Source organism: Otolemur garnettii, unplaced genomic scaffold (genome assembly GCF_000181295.1).
Source record: "Otolemur garnettii isolate 467f Iridium unplaced genomic scaffold, OtoGar3 scaffold00023, whole genome shotgun sequence".
Classification (NCBI taxonomy): Eukaryota; Metazoa; Chordata; class Mammalia; order Primates; family Galagidae; genus Otolemur; species Otolemur garnettii.
Genome location: NW_003852418.1, coordinates 4,808,911 through 4,822,007, shown reverse-complemented (window position 1 = coordinate 4,822,007; position 13,097 = coordinate 4,808,911). Strand labels below are relative to the sequence as shown.

Here is a 13,097-nt window from a genome sequence, read left to right as displayed (position 1 = left end):
GAGAGAGGCCTCCCCAGGCAGAACAAAGGAGCAGAGGAAGACAGGGAGGTTACAGACAGCAGAGGGAGGAAGGGGAAGATCAAGGTCCTCAGGCCCTTATGGTTGTGATGAGACCTGATGCTGCTATAACTTTGCCTGTCCTGGGGGATGCTCGGAGATGCCCCATGCCAGGCAGATGGGAGTGGAAGTGGAAGGACCCACCAGCTATGCCCCAGAACTGTACCTGACAGAGGCAGTGAGCAGTCAGGAGGCGCTGCTGGAAGCATGCCAGCCAGTGTGGGTGTGAGCATGCTGGCTGCAGGTGTCCCTGCACTCCCGTGGATGTGAGTTGCCTGGGGAGGAAGGGCGCCGGCTGAGAAAACCTGGGGACAAGGAGAGATGGGTTGTTGGCGAGCCTGACATAGCAAGGAATTCGAGAGCTGCGGTTTGAGTCCCAGCTCCACCTCTGAAATCCTGGGTGACTTCCTGTGAATCACTTCAACTCTCTCTCTGCCTCACTCTTTCACCTGTAAAATGGTGATAATAATATCACTGAGCTCATAGAATTAGTAAGAGAATTAAAGAACTTAATACACTATATCTTTAAAAGCCTTGAATAGTTCTTGGCATGGAATAAGAGCTATGTAAATGTTTACTAAATAAATGAAATTAATTTAGGACTTACTGTTTTACGGACATTTTATTAGTTTCCTTGGGTTGTTGTCACAAAGTACCACAAACTGGGTGACATAAAGCAACTTAAATTTATTCTGTTGCCGTCCTGGAGGCTGGAAGCCCAAAGTCTCTATTGGAAGGGCCAGGCTCTCTCTGAGACTCTGCATAGGATCCTACCTTGCCTCTTCCTGGGGGAGGCCACCAATTTGGGGTGTACGTTGGCTTGTAGCTACATCACTGCTGTGTATCTCTGTCCAGATTTCTTTCTGCTTCTAAGAACACCCGTCATATTGGAATGATGGCCACCCTCACAACCTCATCTGAACTTGATTAGGTCTCCAAAGACCCTATTTCTGAATAAGGTTCCATTCATAGGTACCAGGGATTAGCACCTTAGCATATCTTTTGTAGGTAGGGGATGGGTGAATGGAACACAATTCAACCCCAAGCAATCATTTTAGAAGCGCCAGTTCTTACCATGGTTCTTGGATGCCAGCCTTCCCCTGTGGTTAAATCAAGACCCATGTTCATGGCAACTCAGTGAGATATCTGGAGATCTGGACTGGCAGCCCGGTCTCCCACCTCCTGGCCTTCTGTGTTCATGAAGGAAACATAATAGGGACGCTTTACTAGTTCAGACCAGCTGAAGACCAGGTCCACTTCGGGGCTTCTCACCCTTTGGCATGCAGTAGAATGTCGTAGGGAACTCATTAACCACTTGCAGCTTCTGATTCAGTAGGTGAGGCCTGTGAAACTATCGCTAAAACATTCCCAGGTGAAGTGGCTGCTGCTTGCTGGTTTGGGGACCTCGCTTGAAGAACCACTGATCTAATCGGTGGTACTCAACCTTGGTGGCACATTAGAATCACCCGGAGAGCTTCTAAAAACCCACATGCCCAGGCTGCACCCCAGACCAATTAAATTAGAATCCCAGCTGTAATTTTTAAAGTTCCGCAAATAATCTGTGCAGCCAAGGTTAAGACGCGTGGCTGTAGAACACATCAATGGATGTTTATAGGATAAAAGCTATTCTTCAGGGCATCAGTTCTAAAGGATTCATATTTGATAAGTGATGAGCTCATTTAAACGAGGATGGCCGTTTCCTGTATTTAAAAGATGATCATACCAGAGAGCATTTATTGAGTGCTTGCTGTGTGCATGCCTTGGGTAAAGTGTTCTGCTAGCAACATACCATTTAATCCTTACTACCCCGGGACAGGGAAGTACTGTAGTCTCCTGCGTTTTACAGACGGGAGGAAATTGACATGCAGAGGGATGAGTAACATGTAAGAGCTCACACAGCTCGTCTGACACAGAGCCAGGGTTGGGTGCCAGGCTGTCTGGCACCAAAGCCAGTGACTTAACTGCTGTGCAGCCCTGCCTCCTGATGTAAGGGAAAGGGGCGTGTTTACCATTAAATCCTGCATACAGCCACATCATCGTTTATACTACTGATGCTCGTGTGATGTGGCCCAGCCTCTGCCTCAGTTACAGAAATTCCGAGTTGGCAGGGTTTGGATAAATAAGGTTTTTCTCTGTGTGCAAGAGACCAGAGTTATGTAGACCAAAGATGTGCTTCTAATCTCACCCCTAAGAAAAGCAGAGGAATGTTGGAAGCGGTATCGTGAGTTGACAGGCAGAGGGTGGGGTGTGCCCCGTGGTTTCCACCCATTGCTGTGCGCCTTGGCTGAGCGCCTCCTCTGTCAGGCCTCAGTTTTTCCTCTAAAAAGAGAGAATGGCGCCAATCCCTTCCAGTTATGATGTGTAACTCTAACTTGAGACCCAGCCGTGTCAGCACAGAGTAGCCACCCTCCGCTGCCGGGGGTTTGGCTCCCCTCTTTTGCTTCCCCCTCTTTTGCCTATGATGCTTATTAATCTTTCTCCCTGTTAATAAATCCGGTCTGTCAATGCCAGGTTTATGGGGAGGGGGGCTCACTCGTGTGGTTTTGGGTCTACCTCCTATGGCTGAGATACCCCTCTGATTCCGAGGTTCTGATCTTGTGGTTTCCCAGGAAAGTCTGTCCAGAGATGGCAATGGAGGAGGGGCCTGTGGGGAAGGGGAAGAGTGTTCGATCAATGTCTCCCTGAGAGAGTGGGCGCACCTGCTCACATTCAGGAAAAAACTCTTAAGGGGACCTCCAACACTCTCCCCATGATTGGCGGGGTCCTCCCCAGCCCAGAACAGATTCAAGGAGGCTACAGAAGCTGGATGCTAAAATCCTCCACCACCTTTTTTCCTAAGTGGTTTCCCAGGCTCTACTTGAAGTCCTCCAAGGATGGGGAGCTCAATACTTGCAAAAGCATAAACAGAGCAGGATTGCCGTCTGGCTTTTCACCACCTCATCTCCTTCCATCTAGCAGCGCTGTTACGAAGTAGGTGCTCATTAACTATTTGCCCAGTAAATTATGAGCAAAGAGGAGGAAACCACCAACTTTGGAAAAGAGGCAAAGACTTATAAGAATTGGGGACACTGGAGTTGGGCCTTATAGGGTGAAGAAAAGATAGCCAAGAAGACAGTGGGGAGGAGGGTTCAGGCATTAGGCATTTCCTAAAGGGACCAAAGCTGTTCGACCCTGCTGGAAATTTCTGCCTTGTGTCAAACCAACCTGGTCCTAATTCTGGCCCCTGGGGCCACACAGACCCAGCTGCCAGGTGCGTGAATAGAAACATTGTTTGCACGGCCACTCGGTGAGGAATATCCCTGAATGTTCCACACACACTGCGTCTCGTCACGTGACTTCAGCACCTCTAACAGCTCTTCATCCTTCTCCCTTGAGCCGTTCCACCTGCCAGGAGCCCTTGTAAGGAGCAGTGCTCAGAATAAATCACAGGACTCACCGTCCATCATGGGGACGTCCCCTGCTGCCTGCCCCTCACTCAGCTAACAAGCAAAGGTCCGAGAGACCTCAGGGCGATCCCTTAGAGGGAAGGATGCCAAGAGCCGTGGCCACGTCACATCCTTCTTGCCTGTCAAAAGCAGTAAACTTCGGACTGCCACGTCTTAAAACATCCTTCAGCTCCAGAATTGTCCCTGCTAAGGAATGAACAGGCTTATGCATGCTGTCTTTTTTACCAGCTTTTGGTACCCCCTGCTGGTGAAATTGTGTGACCCAATTGGCAAGAATCTCAGAACAACTAGAGAGGAAAAAAAAATCCCGAAGTTTAGAAAGTCATAAGTTCTTAAGTCTTGAAGGCTCTGAGGATTCCATGAATTATATAACCATCCCATGAGCCATGTGACTATTTTATGAGCTAAAAAAAAAATTCTATAGCTGTGGATATTCTGTGGGCTCTAGGGGTGAAAAAAAATTCTCTGATTTCTGTGACTACTCCATTAATTTTGAAAGCATTCCAAGAGGGAGATGTTAAGTTATTAAACCAAAAATATTCCTAGGTACAAATATTTCAGGTCACAAACTCATTTAATACAGGTTTTCTCTTCTCTTTCTTTGCACGAATCTACTTTTCAAGTGGTTATAATTCGGGTTCAGAGTAGGGGATAACCATCTCTTCTACACTTCAAATCATAGGCTTTTAAATATAAATTTGCGCAACAAATTTATTGAGCACTGGCTGTGTGCCAGACACTCAGCAAGAAATTGGAGTAGGTGCAGAAGTCAAAAGCCCTTCTTCCAAGAGATTCTCGTCCTAGTGGGTGAGAGAATTGAATGACTGCAATTTGGCCAGACAAGTACTTAGTTGACATGGCACCAAAGCCTTCCCTGATCTCTTGCCAGGGTTCAAAGCAGGTTTGAACTCTCTCAAAGCACCTGGTGTTTCTTCTTGGCATCCATCATCTTCGTGATTTTATCTTTATCCATTTGATGCCTGTCTTTGCCTTTAGTCTCTGTATTCCATGAGGGTCAAGGTCAAGAAGGTATAGTCTTCTTATATTTAGCAGAGACCAATGCATGCACTCAATCGATAAATACTTGTTCAGGGCGGCACCTGTGGCTCAGTGGGTAGGGTGCTGGCCCCACATGCTAAGGGTGATGGGTTCAAACCCAGCTTTCGGCCTAACTGCAACAAAAAAATAGCCAGGTGTTGTGGCGGATGCCTGTAATCCCAGCTACTTGGGAGGCTGAGGCAAGAGAATCGCCTAAGCCCCAGGAGTTGGAGGTTGTTGTGGGCTGTGACTTCATGGCACTCTACTGAGGGTTAAGTGAAACTCTGTCTCAAAAAAATAAATAAATAAAAATTAAAAAATATATATTTGTTCAGTGGTTGATACAACCAAAAGGAGAAGGCTGTGTGTCCGTCTAGAGTTGCAGGGAGAAGGCTCCAAGGAGATGTGACATTTGAATGACATGGAGCTTTGGAGAATAAAAAGGAGGTGACCGGTGGGGAAGAATGGGGATATATTAAGAAAGATAGCGTATTGAGGAATGATGAGTGGGGAGAGGGGGAGAGGAGGCTGATGTTTTCTGAAAGGAGATGGGTATAGAGGATCCAGCTCAGCTGAAACCTAGATTCCCATAGTTTGGGGATCTGGTATACCCTGTTCAGAGATTTAGGTCGTTCTGTCTCAGGAGGAAACGTTTTTAGAAGAATGGTAAATTAGACTCTTTGATTATGGGAATGCAGATCAACTTCCCTTGTTACTGGGAGGGTTTGTAAGAACCTCTATCTTGAATTTTGAAAGAATAGAGATAGGTCCCCAAACTATGGTTTAGTGTTTTCCTTTCTTTGACATACACCCCATTCATTTCCTTGGAGCTGTGCTTACTTATTGCCAGAACATCTGTCTATACTTTTCCAAATTATCACACAGCATCATTACCGCCATCAACAGGCCGTGTCAGCCATGAGGTAGGCACTAAGGATGCCAAGTACAACTAAGTTCGCTTTTCAGCTTTTAAATATCTGTATTTGGGGGGAGGCTTAGCTTTTCATTTTTTTTTAAGTACAGGTGTTCAGCCCAAACATTTCTATAAAATGCCATTTTTCATAAAAGCAGCAAGGCCTTTTTTATTGTTATTATTCCTTTGGAAACCAGTGATTTGTGCCTAAGACAACCCTCTCCGTATTATTTTATTCTGAGTGGAATGAGATTGGCTGGAAGTTCTGTCCCCAAGGAAATATCAAAGCCTCCAATACGTACTCAGTTATAGTTTTAAAGTTAACTCCCTTATCGGATTTCTTTTTATTTCCTGCTGGGGCCATGTGAGCTGAGCTCAGACAGAGGCAAAGGAGCTGCCATATATCTTTTCAAATTTATGATTAAGAAGGTCACATATACATTTTTAAACACACTCCTTTTTGATAATAAATGAAGAATAAAATTTTGAAATGTCATCAGCCGCAGAATTACTCATTTTTCTTTCGTCGGCGTTCCCACTTTCCCTAATTGCCTGTTGGTGCTGAGGAAGGGCCCGGACGATCCAATGCTTTATTCCGCGGGGCTGCTCTCTCTGGCTGGAATCGTCTCACCTGTAGAACGGTGTGCCCGTGGCCAAAGCATTACAGTCGAAAGATGCCTTCCCATTCCCGAGTGCCCTTCTTTCCCCAAGCCAATCTTCAAAAGCAAATAAAGGAATAATTTTATTGTAGGCCAAAAATGAGGGCTATAAAAAAAATATTTCTCTTCTTGGTCAGGATCCCTGGAGCCAGATTTCTCCACCTTTCTCTGCTGTGCTCTCTGCTTCCAGACGGTGTTCTGTATGGCCCCCATCAAACGACTGCTTGCCCCCTCTGGCTTTGCATTGGGTTTAGCTGATGAGAGCCACCCCTGGAGATGAGAGGAAGGGAGGAGGGTGTAGTCAGAGTGCATCTTCCTCTGTCTCGCTCCCGAGGAGGTTGCCCAGAGCTGGCTGGGCTCCTCAAGAGAAAACCACTGCTTCCGTTCACACCCTCTCCTTTTGGGTGACTCTTCCTCTCTTTGTCCCCTCTGGATCCACAGGTGGTATGCAGCTCTCCTATTGCTGACTTACATCGTGGGTCCCCTACCCACTTCCCACCTTTCTCAATAGCCTTTTTAGGAATAAACTTTCCTTCAGTTATCCTTATTTGAGTGGCATCTGTCATTCTTCTGCACAGTCTGCACCTAGATCACGAGACTTATGTTTTAGGGAAGATACCATCAAACTGTTACTGGCCCTTGGTGAACTTTTCTAAAACACTTTTAAGTCTAGGTTTATTCTTTCCTTTAATACTTCCTCTGGCAAGGAGCTCATTGCCTCCTGAAACTGCCGATTTCACTATCAGGCGGGATCGACATTGGAAAATTATTATCTATATTGCACTGGACTTGACCTCTCTGGGACACCTCCTCTTTCTGTGTTGAGACAAGAGTGATCAAGATCAAATTTGAAGCCAAGTTTTGTGAAGGATGGCTCCAGGAGACCTGGAGAAATGTACCCTCTGGATGTTTAATGTTTAACCGATAACCTCTCCTGTGATAGGAACGTAAGAACTCTATTTAGATGTACATATGTTGGAAAAACTCAGAGGAACCAGGTTGACTTTTTAGAAACATTTGAATAACTGCTATGTGTAAGAGGGGTTAGTCATATTATTATATCTAAGATCTATCAATTAAAATTTAAGAGAAGTAGATTTCAAATCCATTAAAGAGGAACTTTTTAACCTTTCAGGTCCCTGATGAGATATTAAAGTCTATCCATGAATTCAGAGAATGATGGGATTTCACAGTGGGGCTGTTGGAATATAGTTGGGCCAGTTGGCAAGAATATACAGACAAGAACAGCAACTGCCATGTTTTGAATGTTCACTATGTAGTGGGCACTGTTTTCTGTGTATTTTATGCATTGTTTCATTTAATCATTGAAACTCTGTAAGACTGGTCCCGTTATTTGCCATAGTATATAAAAGAAGAGCTCAGGACTTACAGGGGTAAAGGGATTCGCTCCGGTCATGTAGCTAGCTGGCAGGCAGTAGAGGTAGGCTGTGAACCCAAGTCTGCCTGAGGCAAAGCTGATGATTGTCAGAATCGCCTGGGGAACTTGGGGGCCAGGCAGAGGTCTAGACCCCATCCTGCTTCCATGATCCTGGGCCTCTGTGTGCTTTATCAGCTATTCAAGTAATTCAAAATCACACCAAAATTTAAGAACCACTAGTCTACACTATCATTGTTTTGATGCCCATCTGGTTCTGAAGGTCTGTTATTCTGTTATGGGGGTAACTACACATCAAGTCCAGCTGTAAATTTCCTCCTTTTCTGCTATGAGATTAACCTCAACCTTACCCACCACCAGCCCTTATGTATCTATCGTTATTTGGCAGGATATTTATCAGCTCAGTCCCCTGAGAAAGGCCAGGCTCCATTGTAAATCTCATTCAGAGCCACAGAAACAGAAAGGCCAGTGTGACCTCTTCCCCCACTGCAAGGAGAGTGGCAGAAACACCACACACATCTCACCAAGTTCTTCTTTTAAGATTGAGTGTAGAACATGACTATTGTTTGGGTAGGGCAGCATGAGGCTCATATTTCTGAGTAAATGGAACCCACTAATGGCTTCAGTAGGACCTAGGTCTATTCCACCTTGACGTTGGAAGGCTTGCCTTGACTCCATTTCTGCAGAACGAGCCAGATTTGGGGGTTGAGGGTAAGGGGTTGGGAAGAAGAGAAATCTATCTTCCCAAAACTTTAATGCAACTGTCACCATCTGACTGTGGTTTTTCCCCTTGCACATGTCCCAAAGGAAGCTGGCCAAGAAGCAGAAGGAGACACAGAGTGGAGCCCAGAGGGAGATGGGGCCCGTGGCCTCAGCCGACAAACCCACCACCAAGCTCAGCACCAGCCGCAACGAGGAAGGCTTCTCCTCCAGTTCTCAGGATGTCAACGGATTCAGTGAGTTGAGTCAACTAAGGGGAAGGGATACCTGTGGTCCAGCTTAGCCCTGGTGTTTCCTCTGTGGACCCCTCACAGTGATCAACTGTTATAAGGCATGGGTTCCGGATGCTTCCCTGAGATGGTCCATGATGAAGGTTCACCTTTGCAAAGACTGTCCAAAGGTGAAAATGGGGTATTTGAGAATCTAGCCCAAATCCAGTGCAAATGAGAGCAAGTCACCCTAAAAGCTTGTGGACATAAATAGAGGCAGGTTAAAAATAACAGTAGTTAAAAAAAGAAGGAGGAGGAAGATGGCTATGCCCTTGAGGAGAAAAATGTGTTACACTGAATTGAGTGACTTAAAACTTCCAGAACTGTGCTTTACATATACCAGGTTAGGTGAGTGAGTCATGGATTATCACGGTTTCCATTCTAGTGGAAAGGAGACTCGGAGAAGCAACCCTGCAAAGTCCCCCAGCTGGCGAGTTACACCCAGACTGGACGCTATTGCCTCTCGATCTGTGGCCAGTGTGCTCTGCTATGGCTCTGCTTGCTCTGCTCCAAGTGGCCTTTAGCCAAGACCACCTGAGTCTTCTTGCTGAGTAAACAAAGAAGCTCAAGCTATCATGAGTGGTTAAGATTTCAGGGTTAACCCCTATCCAAAGGAGAACCCCAGGACTGCCTGGCTTCTTGGGGATCAGACTCAAGAGAGCTGGCTTTGTCTTCTTCTCACAGTTCTTCTCTTCCAACCATGATGGACTCCAGTTAATAGACTGGCTTCCCCCGCCTCTGTCCCAAATTGGGTAATGCAGGATCCGAGCATAGATGGATGTCCTCCATTTACCATGGAAATTGCAAATGGAAGAAACCACATTTTGTAAAAAGCACTTAAGATATGATCAGTTGGGGATGATAGGGATCTCTGAAAAGATAATGGAAGAAAGGAAACAAATACCACGTATTCTCATTTCATCTCACCATAGTCCTATGAGACTCTTAGTACATTCCCATTTTATAGGTATATCCAAGGCTAAGTGTATTTGCTGACCTTCCCAGAGCCACAGTTTCTTCCTGACAATCCAGAATCTGAGAGTAATTCAGGCCCATAATTCCTAAGCTCAAGTGCAGCACAGAACCCACCCAGGGAGGTTTCCAAAATGCATAAATTTGGGCTTCACACCTTAACTCCTGAATGAAAATATCCTAGGGGATGAATGATGGGACAGGACTGAGAGAGATGGATTTTGTAAAATTCATTCAGAGAATCCGTATGGGCACCCAGGTTTAGAACACAGAACTTTGATAGAGGCAATTGCTGTTTTGAAATATTGATGTGCAGATACCTAGTAATGGGATTGGGGGATCAAATGGAAGGTTGACATTTAGCTCTTTGAGGGTTCTCCATCCTTTCTTCCCTAGCAGCTTGCAATCCCACTAGAAGGGTATAGACGTTCCCTTCTCTCCACGTCCACGCCAGCATCTGCAGATTCGGGACTTCATGATGTGGGCTATTCTCACCGGGGTTAGGTGATGTCTCGGGGTGGTTTTGATTTGCATTTCTCATAGGGATGATGAGCATGTGTTTTGGCCATTCATCTGCTTTCTTCAGAGAAGGGCCTGCTCCTAACTCTTCCCCACTTATAACTGGGATTGTTTGTTCTTTTCTCGTTAGAATTCTCTGTAGATCCTGGTTATCAGCCCTTTGTTAAGTTCATAGCATGCGAATATCTTCTCCCATTCTGAAGGCTGTCTGTTTTCTTTAATTGTTGTAGCCTTAGCTGTGCAGAAACTTTTTAGTTTGGTCATGTCCCATTCACTTATTTTTGATATTGCTGCAATTGCCAAGGGGGGCAATGTTGTTAAGAGTTTTCCCCATACTTTCTTCTAGAATTTTTGTCATTTCATATCTAAAATTTAAATCCTTTGTCCAGCGAGAGTCAATTTTTGTTAGTGGTGAGAGGTACATGTCCAGTTTCAGTCTTTTGCATGTGACTAACCAGTTCCTCCAGCACTGTTTATTAATTAGGGATTATTTTCCCCAGTGTATGCTTTTATGCTTTTCTTTGGTTTATCGAACATCCGATGGTGCTATGTAGCAGGGTTCATCTCCAGGTTCTCTAGTGTATTCCATAAATCTATAGCTCTATTTCTGTGCCAGCACCATGCTGTTTTGATCACTGTCAACTTGTAGTACAACCTGAAGTCTGGTAACGTGATGCCTCCAGATTTGTTTTTCTTTCTTAGAATTGCACTGACTATTCAGGATTTTTTCTGGTTCCATATGAAACAAAGTACCATTAAAAATCACTTTACCATAAGGACAGCTGCACTAGAACACTCATGGCAGCTCAATTCACAATCACCCATATGTGGAATCAACCCAGGTGCCTATCAACCCATGAATGGATTAATAAGCTGTGGTATATGTATACCACGGGGCACTATTCAGCCATAAAAAAGATGGAGATTTTACATCTTTCGTACTTACCTTGATGGAGTTGAAGAAAATGCTTCTTAATAAAGTATCACGAAGATAGAAAAACAAGCATCCAATGTACATAATACTAATACAAAACCAACAAATAAACAACTATACCCCCATGAAAGAAAAATATAATAAAATTCGAGTATAGGGGAGGGGAGAATAGAAAGGGGAGAGGGAAGGAGGAAGGGACATTGGTAAGCTCTCGTCACCTGATGGGTACCCTGTAAGGGTGTACAGCACACCCCCTAGGATGAAAGGATCAACTACAACTTGAGCTTTATTTAACAAACACAAATAATGTAAAGCAAACATTGATGTACTAGTTTGGGGAAAGAGATTAATTTAAACCTCCCTAAAAAGTTGAGAAAAAGAAAAAATGCACACTCACATATTCTTCACCTAAATTTACCCACTGTTAACATCCTGCTCTGGGTGTACTTTGCACTGGCTCACACACTCTCTTGCTATCTCTGTATACAGATTTTTATTCTCAGAATTTTCATAGCCACTTGTGAAGCCTTCTAAGGCATCGTAATACTCTACCTCTGGAGAATCCAGCATGTGTTTTTTAAGAATAGGACAGTTCTTCAATATAACCACAATAAAATGTAATCGCAATTCAAATAATCTCTAATATACCATTCCACAGTCAAGTTTCCTCAATGTCACTGAAATGCTGGTTTGTTTAAACCCAGAATCTAATCAAGATGCCTACGTTGTGTTTGATTTTTATGTCTCTTTGTTTTCTTTCATCAGAACATCTTTCTCAACTTCATTTTTTTTTTTAATTCAGGATACTGACTTTTTTTTAAAGTCTAGGGCAGTTGTCCTGTGGAATGTCCCAGGGTCTAGATTTGCCTGACTGTTTCATCATGATTACAGTCAGGGTCAATATTTTGGCAAACAGACCAGATAAATGCTGCTGCGCACCTGCCTTTGCATGGGATCAGTGTACACCTGATACCACCCTGCCCGTTCCTGGCAGTGCTAAGTTTCAGCAAAGTCCCAAGGCAGATACTGATTATTTTATGAGCCAATATTTAAGTTCTGTTTTTCTTAGAGATCAGAGCAAATTTGCAATCTGCCTAACCATGAAATCACTCCCTTTCCATTTTTAATCCAAGTGCATTACTGGGATTCATATATTCCCTACGGGCAGGAAAGGGGATGTTGACATAGACCAGGAGAGGTAGACGAGGGGTTGGCAACGTAATGAGCTAGTTTTTCTTAAAAGAACCATCCTAGTGGGCAGTGCCTGTGGCTCAAAGGAGTAGGGTGCCTGCCCCATATACCAGAGGTGGCAGGTTCAAACCTGGCCCCGGCCAAACACTGCAAAGAACCATCCCAGTTTTAATTTTATATTCTATTTATGAACCTCTGATATAAATTACAGCTTGATAGGAGGAATACATTACATAGCACTGTACAACAAGTATAATTAACAACAACTTACTGAATATTTTCAAGAAGTGAGAAGACTGGACTTTGAACATTCCCAACACAAAGAAATGATAAACGTTTGAGGTGATGGATATGCTCATTACCCTGATGCGATTTTTAGACATGGAACACATGTATTAAAATATCACACTGTACCCCACAAATATTTATGATTTATTGTGTGTCTATGAAAATAACAATAAAAGCAAGAAAAAGAGAGGAAGGACCATCTTGAGCTCACTGAGCCTCTGGCTGCACTAAGTTGTCACTGCCTTTCCTGGTTTGGGCTCGGGGACAGGGAAAAGTTCCTTTGCAAGTCTAGCTGATTGAAAATACTGGCCAAATCATACCTCTTCATCGAGCAGCCTTTCTGTACAGTCCAGCCTCTTGTGTGTACTGTTTTCATTTGTAACAGTGCCCTGGCAGTTCTTGGAATGCCAAAAAGATTATAATCACAGACGTCTGACAGTCATTGTCACCCTGAAATGATGGGTATTTGGTCTTAAGCTTTCTGATCTTGGATTTCAAAGGGAAGCATCACCAGCATTTTCACCATGGTCCAAAACTTAGACCAGGGGTCCTCAAGCTTCTTAAACAGGGGGCCAGTTCACTGTCCCTCAGACCATTGGAGGGCAGGACTGAGGGCCCCGGGACAAGCCGGCTGCTAAGCAGGACAGGCAGCGGCAGCAAAAACACCCAGCGGGCTGGATAAATGTCCTAGGTGA

The 13,097-nt window shown here is 44.5% G+C and overlaps 1 protein-coding gene across 1 annotated transcript in view; it reads left to right on the top strand.

Annotated features, from left to right (window-relative positions):
* The window catches only part of PTPRT (protein tyrosine phosphatase, receptor type T), a 762,820-nt gene that overhangs the window by 637,495 nt on the left and 112,228 nt on the right, over positions 1-13,097 (top strand). The window contains exon 14 of the mRNA XM_012803799.1: positions 8,317-8,465. Within this exon, the coding sequence (XP_012659253.1) occupies positions 8,317-8,465 (149 nt within the window). The remainder of the gene's footprint in view (positions 1-8,316; positions 8,466-13,097) is intronic.